Source organism: Apium graveolens, chromosome 4, assembly GCF_009905375.1.
Source record: "Apium graveolens cultivar Ventura chromosome 4, ASM990537v1, whole genome shotgun sequence".
In the NCBI taxonomy this organism is placed as follows: domain Eukaryota; kingdom Viridiplantae; phylum Streptophyta; class Magnoliopsida; order Apiales; family Apiaceae; genus Apium; species Apium graveolens.
The window spans coordinates 93,766,206-93,774,852 of NC_133650.1; the positions used below are offsets into that span (position 1 = coordinate 93,766,206).

The 8,647-nt window shown below is 32.5% G+C and overlaps 3 protein-coding genes across 7 annotated transcripts; all 3 read right to left on the minus strand.

The window, feature by feature from the left end:
• Positions 1–1,059: 1,059 nt before the first annotated feature.
• Positions 1,060–3,375, minus strand: LOC141716814 (uncharacterized). 3 transcript variants are annotated; one of them, XM_074518993.1, is made up of 9 exons: positions 3,087–3,375; positions 2,899–3,002; positions 2,564–2,637; positions 2,314–2,435; positions 2,148–2,229; positions 1,745–2,074; positions 1,554–1,601; positions 1,280–1,477; positions 1,060–1,200 (listed from the first exon to the last, which is right to left on the minus strand). In XM_074518993.1, the coding sequence occupies exons 4-7, from the start codon at positions 2,378–2,380 to the stop codon at positions 1,577–1,579; spliced, it is 504 nt and encodes a 167-aa protein (XP_074375094.1). In that variant the 5' UTR covers positions 2,381–2,435; positions 2,564–2,637; positions 2,899–3,002; positions 3,087–3,375; the 3' UTR covers positions 1,060–1,200; positions 1,280–1,477; positions 1,554–1,576. The 3 variants fall into 3 exon arrangements, with proteins under 3 accessions (XP_074375094.1, XP_074375092.1, XP_074375093.1); XM_074518991.1 differs by having other exon boundaries at positions 2,538–2,637; XM_074518992.1 differs by lacking the exons at positions 2,899–3,002; positions 3,087–3,375 and adding an exon at positions 2,723–2,785 and having other exon boundaries at positions 2,538–2,637.
• A 1,778-nt stretch (positions 3,376–5,153) lies between these two features.
• LOC141716815 (uncharacterized) lies at positions 5,154–7,826 on the minus strand. Of its 3 annotated transcripts, XM_074518995.1 has the most exons (7): positions 7,712–7,826; positions 6,722–7,614; positions 6,395–6,494; positions 6,160–6,314; positions 5,672–6,089; positions 5,397–5,537; positions 5,154–5,313 (listed from the first exon to the last, which is right to left on the minus strand). In XM_074518995.1, exons 3-7 carry the CDS (start codon positions 6,440–6,442, stop codon positions 5,296–5,298), a joined length of 780 nt encoding a protein of 259 aa, XP_074375096.1. In that variant the 5' UTR covers positions 6,443–6,494; positions 6,722–7,614; positions 7,712–7,826; the 3' UTR covers positions 5,154–5,295. The 3 variants fall into 3 exon arrangements, with proteins under 3 accessions (XP_074375096.1, XP_074375095.1, XP_074375097.1); XM_074518994.1 differs by having other exon boundaries at positions 6,395–7,614; XM_074518996.1 differs by lacking the exon at positions 5,154–5,313 and having other exon boundaries at positions 5,397–6,089; positions 6,395–7,614.
• On the minus strand, positions 6,458–7,594 carry LOC141718751 (uncharacterized). The gene is made up of 6 exons (XM_074521133.1): positions 7,445–7,594; positions 7,088–7,367; positions 6,916–7,012; positions 6,722–6,843; positions 6,557–6,638; positions 6,458–6,494 (listed from the first exon to the last, which is right to left on the minus strand). The coding sequence occupies exons 1-6, from the start codon at positions 7,592–7,594 to the stop codon at positions 6,458–6,460; spliced, it is 768 nt and encodes a 255-aa protein (XP_074377234.1).
• Positions 7,827–8,647: the final 821 nt, after the last annotated feature.

Consider the following 8,647-nt stretch of genomic DNA (forward strand, 5'->3'; position numbering starts at 1 on the left):
TGTGCGGGACACTCTTCCAGAAACGATAATAATTGGGAGGACGGAGGGAGTTTTCAGTTAGTATATTTTAAATAATGTATATACTATAATAACTGGAATGGAGTATTTTAGTATGTTTTTTTGGTTAGTTTGGTTATCCTCATTTATAACCGTCGGATCTTTTTAATCAAGTGATCAACACTGTTAGATTAAAATACTAAAAAATATATGCACTACTCAAACTCTCACGTTCAAATCTCGCCAACATTAAATATTTATGTTATTATATATACACTACTATAACTCCCAGGTTCGAAATTCACCAAAATCAAATATTTATATTATTATTTATACACTACCCAATATTCAGGTTCGAATCCCGCCAATCACAAATATTTATATTATTATATATATATATACTAATAAGGTGATGATCCAAAAAAAATATTATTTTAAATAATATAAAAATATTAATGAAAACTCGTAAATCGCACGGGTTATAAGGCTAGTATAAATAAAATTAAAAAATGTATAAATTGCAAATGAGAGTCTATACCGCACTATTATGAGTGAAATAAGATCACTCGAATATTAAAAAATTCAATCCCCTGGGCAAGCAGTTGATAATAGACGGGTAATGTGCCTATTTATTCTAATTTTTTTTATAAGGTCTACATACTCCTAAATTAATTGTATAAAAATACTATAACTGCACCATGGATCTTTCGTTCAAAAAAAATTATTTTCTAACTGAAGATTATACAAAGATGACCATACAAAAATTTAGGAAACAAAACTTTAATCATGAAGAAGATAAGTCCCCGGGCAGAAGCCGCCTTCCATTGAAATTATCTGTATTATGAGACACGTAAATGAAATCAAATAAATTGTAAACTAGCACGGGTGCCCGCTTCGCGGGACGTAAATTTTTTAAAATTTTAAGAAAATCATCAACTGATCCGTAAAAGCCATGATATTCTAACAACTTGCAAAATGAAATAACGTTTACATAGTATGATCAGATATCACATAGCATAAATCATTCCAACAATCTGGAATATTACATAGCGATTCCCTTTTTACAATACAAAAACCACTTACCAAAATAAAAACACCCATTTCTTAACCAGATGTTCTTTACTGAAGGCTCATTTTGTTGCTAGCAGGTGATTGAAACTTCAACTGAGACATTCTATCCAAGTGATATGAAGACCCTGATGCCTGCATGTAAATATTTTAAATTAGCTGCCCAATTTTAAAAGTTGTATCTCTTGAAAATAGGAAAATACACTGAACAAACCTGCGACGTTAGCCGGCAATCAGAGTCATGAGGTTGTTCCAGATGGCTATTTGGATCAATAAAGCCCTTGCAAATGTTTGTAACCCAGTATATTGTAGCTTTGTTAACCACATTGATTTCCTTTATCAGTAGCGTAACAGTGTATTTTTGTTTAGTCACGCTCTTGAACACCAAAGGAAAATCTTCTTTCTCAGTACTCTAAATGTGAAAAGCAACACCATTACAAAACATATCGGAAGGTTGTATAGTTTATAACGAAAGCAAGTGCACTAACCTGCTTTAGAAGCTGCACAACCCTTATTCCAAGAAGTGTACGAATTTGCTGGTCACCAAGTAAGAGTTCGATCACACCAGTGTCATCAGATGCCAAAACAATAACTTTGTACCCGCATCATCTCACATTCACAGTATACTCAAATGCATAGATATAATCACTATAAATAGATAATTATGATGTAAATGCACCTGTTATCAGGAAACAGAACTATCCGGTTGCAACTACCACAACACCACACATCCTGAGCCATTCCTACCTCATCACCACAACCAGTGCAAACAGTAGTGTACCATGAACCTATTTCTTCCATGTACTTAATGTGCAGATGCGCACAAACCTGTCTCTGGCACATAGTTTGCATATGTAAGCTAAACACAAGAATACAGTAAAGAAAATGAGCTGAGATTACCATAATATACTCTGGACCAAGCTCCTTTATAGTTGCAGCACTCAGCAGCTCAACTTTCCCATGCCTATCAGCAGCATACATTTGTTCCTTAAAGCCTACCTGATCAAGCCTAACCAATGCAGGTAATCAGTACTGGAGCAAGTAAACGCGCATCACAATAATCCACCAGGTTAGTCACTCACTTGCGTCTTAACTGCACCACACTATAATGATCGTAGTTGAGGTAACACTGAGTTCCTCCAATACTTAATAGATCAACTTCTCCTATATAAGCATGATCATAAAATAATAAGGAATATGTGTAAAAAAAGAAACCATTTTATGAAAGAAACATTGTCTTAGTCTTACCATTCCACAATCCAACCCTACTACTTGCTATTATTAAGATTGCTGGTTTTTCCTTAAGTTCATTCATCTCCTAATCAAAGTTCTCAGCACAAGCATCCCAAAACGTAACATTGATAGATGACCTACATTTAACAGGACCAAACAATTATATATGATAAAACTCCTTTGGACAATAACTAATCATGACAGATGCAAGGAAAAAAATAATCCTAAAAGTATCTTACTTTCCATCAGTTATAACCAGCTTCACCTGTCTTTGTGCATCCCCATGTTTGTTCACCAAAGTGGCCAAAGGTTCATACTGCTTTATTATTCCAACAACATCTGCAGAAAATGAAAGGATCATATCAAGATCATAACAAAACCGGTATACTATAAAATGCAATAAGTCATATATAAACTCATCAACCTGCCAAGTATGTTGTCTGTTTGCTTAGTTCGTAAAGCTCAGAATGGTCATAGAAATCAAAAGTATTGTTCTCAATATTATTTTCATCATCATCAATAGTCTTTATCCGAGTCTCAGAGGAAAATATCAACTGCACATCACTACTCAAGCAACGAAACTTGTCATAAATCTTATACCTTTGGACCTGGAATTTCTGTATAACGTAGCATCTTCCAAGCACCAACTTATCATCCAGGAGATCAAAACAGTTTCCCAGGACAAAAGCATGTATCCTGTCATTCTTTTAGGCATAACAAAATATATTATTTCCGTTTAAGCACATAATATCTCAAACTAATTGTTATAAGAAGAAAAGATTATATACCATGTTATCAAGCAAGATAATGTTGAAGCTTTTAAACACAACACCAAGCTTTGTTACTCTTTTCCAATACCTGACAACTCTTACTTTTATTCTGCAATCAGAGTTCCCAACTTTCAAGCTTGATAGCTGAGTGTACCTGTTTCTAGGCATATTTTTTTTGGTGTAACGTAGTAAGACCTAGTACTATAACACATATAGCCAAGCCTCATATAATGCAACCTGCCTTATCAATAAAGCAGTTAAAGTATGCTAGGTAGATTATTTACTATATGAACTACCAAAAGACAGGATGTTAACTTGATTTGACAATGGCAATCACTTCTAACCATAAACTAATATTAAGCAACAATAAATATAATTATATATCATAAGTACAGATGAGATATAAATGAAGCTGCATTAAAATTAAATCTTTCAAAGATACTTGAACTTACATATTCTAAATAATAATTAAAAATACATAAAGTTCATTTACATACGTAACATACAAAGGTCCAAATCGACCAAAAATACGCAACATACATATGATCTTAGACATACTTAGATACGCAACCATATCAATCTAGTCTCATACAAAATCTAACATAAACGGTATGTAAACAAAACCTTCAATCCACTTAAATACCATTGACATCCCAAAACCTGAAGAAGCAAAATGTAAATCAGCACAATAAAAACTTATATACAGAGCTTTATTTAACCAAGGTCCATAAAATTACCTCTTACGTAAGCGTCAACCCTTGCACAATTGGAGTTCAAATCAAATGACGTAGCTGCCATCGTGCTCAAACTAAAAGCACCACTGTATTCATTTCTTACTACTTTTGCTAAGTGAATTATTATAATAACTGGATGATCATCAGCAGCATAGTAAAGGGATTCAAAAGCCTGGGCTAATTCATCCCAAAAGTGAACCCTGACTTCAGATATATCTCATAAGAACAATCAGTCCAACACACATTAGAAGGAAAGCAACTAATAATATTAAACAAATACTTACATAAAATCTGAAATGGTAAAGTCAAGGTAAAGCTGCTGCTCTTCTTTCCTATTAGTAATTGCCTGAACGAGCTTCACTTTATCCACAATCCCAGCAACATCTGAAACAGAATAATATATTATCCCAACATAATACAAAATATCACAAAGTGTGATTACCTAACAATACACATTTTTTTACCAATCAAATAACTGTCATACAGCTCAACTTCTCCATTACTGCTGAGATTTGTAAAGGAGCAAATATCTGAAGGTATTAACCCTTAGGTATCTGGCAGATGTAACACTTGAATAGCAGCAGTAAGAACAATGTGCTTGTCTTCATTCATACACCGATATCTACCAATAAAAGGTTCCACAATGAAATCCTCTATTTTATAGTTTTTTCCCACCTCAAACAACTCTTCTGCATTGGCAATATCCTCACAATCAACCCAAAGATGCATACGCTTGTGCTAGAATATGCCAGATAGAAACCGAATTTAATAAAAAGCAAGTATAAATCGTAGAATATATAAACTCTATAAGGAAATAACACTTACACATTCATCAATCACAATAAAATTGAATCCCTTAACACTACCAAACAGATCATTGCTAGGCCATTTTCTTGCAACACGAACCATTACCACATAACGGCTCGAAAGGGTAATTTCCAGATCAACCAAATAAACATAATTTTTCTCAAGAAACTGCACACTTGAATCCATAATTTCCATCCTAAAAGGAAGACAGACTTCTTACTTTATGAGGTGTGAATACCAATGCCTAGTGCAATATAAATAAGCAAAAGTAATAGCCCCCAGCATGCTTACTCAACATGTTGGACTTTATGATGTAGCAGAATAATACATATCCACATAAATTATGTCATATAATGAATTAAAAAATAAAAATATTACAGCATGATTAATAAAAGAATGACCATCGTATTTATCCATCCACAATTAACAATTGATCAACTGCACAGAATGCAACAACCCTTTTTATAATAAAAGATGCAAAGATGAAATTACACAGAGCATCCCCACAATACATAAATTCTTTAACAGAACATCCTGACATAATTATAGAAATACAGATAGTTTATATTCTAAACACATATCCATCCGAACGGAAAACAAAATAGTACATAATCCAAAAGATAACACGCAAATCCAATCATGCAACACCATCAAAAGCATTCACCATCTTCATAAGCACCATTCAATTATTTAGCCTTCTTTTTCTGCACAATCAAAGTAGCAATCTCATCAAATACATAACAACAACCAGGGTCATAATAGGCAGTATACAAAATAATTAACTTACCATGTCATGTCTACCTTTCGTCCCAATTTCACCATGCTCATCAAATTGTATAACTGGTACACCTTTTCTAGACCTCACCTTACTGTTAGCAGATTTTGCAGTTGGCGGAGTTTGCACAGGAATTTGCTGTATTTCCGATTCCTTTAACAAATAATTAAATAAAAAAATCATGATCAAAAGTATATAAACTTTAAAGACAGAGATTTATTAAAATTAAATCCACACTAACTGACATATTAAAATATGGCAGATTGCATAATTTTTATATTCAATACATTCATTGGCGAGTAAACATGTTGATCAACAGTTTCCTGTCCAGAGGGAGTAAACTGGCCCGATGACTCAACGACATCCCCTATTTCTGTTGCTTCATACACAGTCGAACCATCTCTTATATTTTGTTCTGAAATTAGAATTGTTATAACATATTTTTTCCGCTCAAACAGCTGCAGAAATGGTGGAAAAAAGTGCTCTCCTAATTCCTTCATCATAAGTTTAACGTCAACAGTTACATCACTACGAATAAAAAAATGTATTACTATATGAGAATATAAACAATTCCAGTATTTAACCACTTTCTCAAGAGAGTATAAGTCCTCGACATTTTTTTGAGCAATCCTAACTACTGAAGAATGCGGCAGCACAATTGTAACTGATCCAGCTTGATCAGAGCACAAAGCTTCCAAGCAAAAGCTGGCAAAGAAAATAATCAACACAAGGTCGGAAAAATAATCATTTACAAATCACACAGCCATAATTGTACCTTCTTCTTGGGTGAGGTATCAGTCTACTACATTTGTTACACTTGAACTTGTCTTCGGCAAAGTCAACAACACCTAGACAGCTAGTACATTTTATCACATACCATTTCTTAACCCGATCCAATTTATCTACCAAGAGCTCACAACAAACCTCCGTCTACATTAGGCAACAGTATTTAAAAAGTAGTACACAAACGCACAATATCACAAGCTCAAACCATAAAAATATAAGGCAACCTCAATGTGCTCTTCCGTTAACTCCGCAATTTCTTTCAAATTCAGCATTGGGCCAATGAGCTCCTAATCACCAATATCAACGTCAGATAGTCCATCATCCCTAAAAAAAATTAACAAAAAATAAAATCCAACAGAGTGTCATTAAAAACACCTACTAAATACCTATTTTTCATAAGGTCAACACAATAATGATCCGGATTGATAAAAATCCGCGATGCAGGGTAGTTTGTGAGATGAGGTTTGCCTTTAACAATAAGTTTTCAAAACAATCGGAGAAATGTTATCCAAGAGAGTATTTGTAACGAAAGTATAAAATATAGAAATTACCTTCATAACGATTAACTTTAGCACAACAAATAACAACAACAACATCACCGGCACCAAGACGTTCCATGACTTTGTTTACAAACAACGCAAAAGCATCAAAGAGTGTTACTGGTACACTATTACTGCATTAAATTACGGATATTACAATAAACCAAACAAAATCTAAAAAGCACCAATGCCAAGAATTCACTTACCTCCCATCAGCTAAATCAAACTTAAGCATGTGCTTTTCCTGGCTATTTTTATTCGACATCATTATCGGCCTTCGATTTTTCAGTATACCTACCATGTCTACACATGCACAAACTTAAAATATAATATTAAATAAAAAATAGAATAGGAATATTTTAAAGAGAGAATTCATACCCACTAAAAACCTATTGTCGCTAGCCAATTTCTCAATTTCAGACATATGAAATAGATCAAACACATATTTCTTAATCCGCAACCCTTCATCAGTATCACAGTTTATTTTAGTGTCTTTCATAAAGTAAATATGTTTCTTGTTTCTTACAGGGCGATACGTTTCATCTCCAAGAAAGTCTTTAACTTTAAAATTTGATATGATGTAAATCCTCCCTTCTACCAAATCTTTCTCAATCCCAACACAATATTTAGCACTTGCATAGGCATGAATACGGGTGTTCTACCAAATAAAAAAAAATTACGCACAGAAATATACAGGGCATAAAATAATGATTTAAATGTATTAGTAAAACTAACAGAGTCGTCTATTAGCAACATATTCATTCCTAAAAATTCTTGGGTTTGTCTGTTCATTGCCTTCCAAACAGCCTGAGCCCTGACGCGACATCTCCAGTCACAGCTTGTTAATTCCAAATCCGTTAAGCTATCATACTTATTAAGCTCCATAAATAGCAGCAGAATACAGGCTACATAATTAAGTAAATTCAAATAAGTACAGATGTTGTCGATATATCACCCTAATTAATTGCAAACATATCGAATTAAAGAGATCGGAAACTATACCTTTAAACACAGATTGCTTGCTTCCCAACCACCACATTCAAAGCTCCACTCTGCTTTTTTTGTGTATCAGATGAGAGTAAAGGAAGTTAGGTAAGATTGAATGTAAATAAAGAAAGTCAGGTAAGTAAATGATACTAAAAATATCAACAACAGTACTGATTCTCGATATAAACGCTCACTACACTGAGTCAAACAATAAATTACAGTCAAATAAATATTCAAATATCGGTATAATATATTAAAATTTCTATTTTCCAATTAAAATAAACATAATATTTTAACTACAATTAATAATTTATATATTTTAATTAAAAACTAATTTTAGTAACCAAATGCCAGTATTATAGAAATCGGAATAGATTGGCAAATGTACCGATTTACGATTTATCGAAAATCGGAGATTTATCGGAATGTTAGATCGGAATAAAATCGTGTGTACCTAATATGTTTTTTTTTATAAAATATATAATAAAATTTATTATTAATATCATTATTTCTATATTATATATCTAAAATTTATAAAGTTGTATACTCATCTATACTATATTATAATAGACGGAATATTAAAAGTTTGGTAGTCAGTCGGTTAATACTTGCTGAAATTACTTAATTACCCTTAATTATTCTAATTGTAATTATTGGGTCGATCAATTCTAATTCTAATTGATATTGAAGTCAACTTCATCTATTGATTTACCAATTTCAATTCTATTATTATAACGAACTCTATATCATTATAATATATATTAAATTCAACTTCCTCTACCAGTTTATATTTTAATTCATATCGAGTTCTATATTATTTCACTTCGGGCTAAATTAAATTTAAGCAACCTAAATATAATTATTAAGATTTAGTTGATATATTAGGTGATTCGGGCTAAGATAAAATAACAATACTATTAATCCTCCTAAAAAAATTATACTAATGACCTT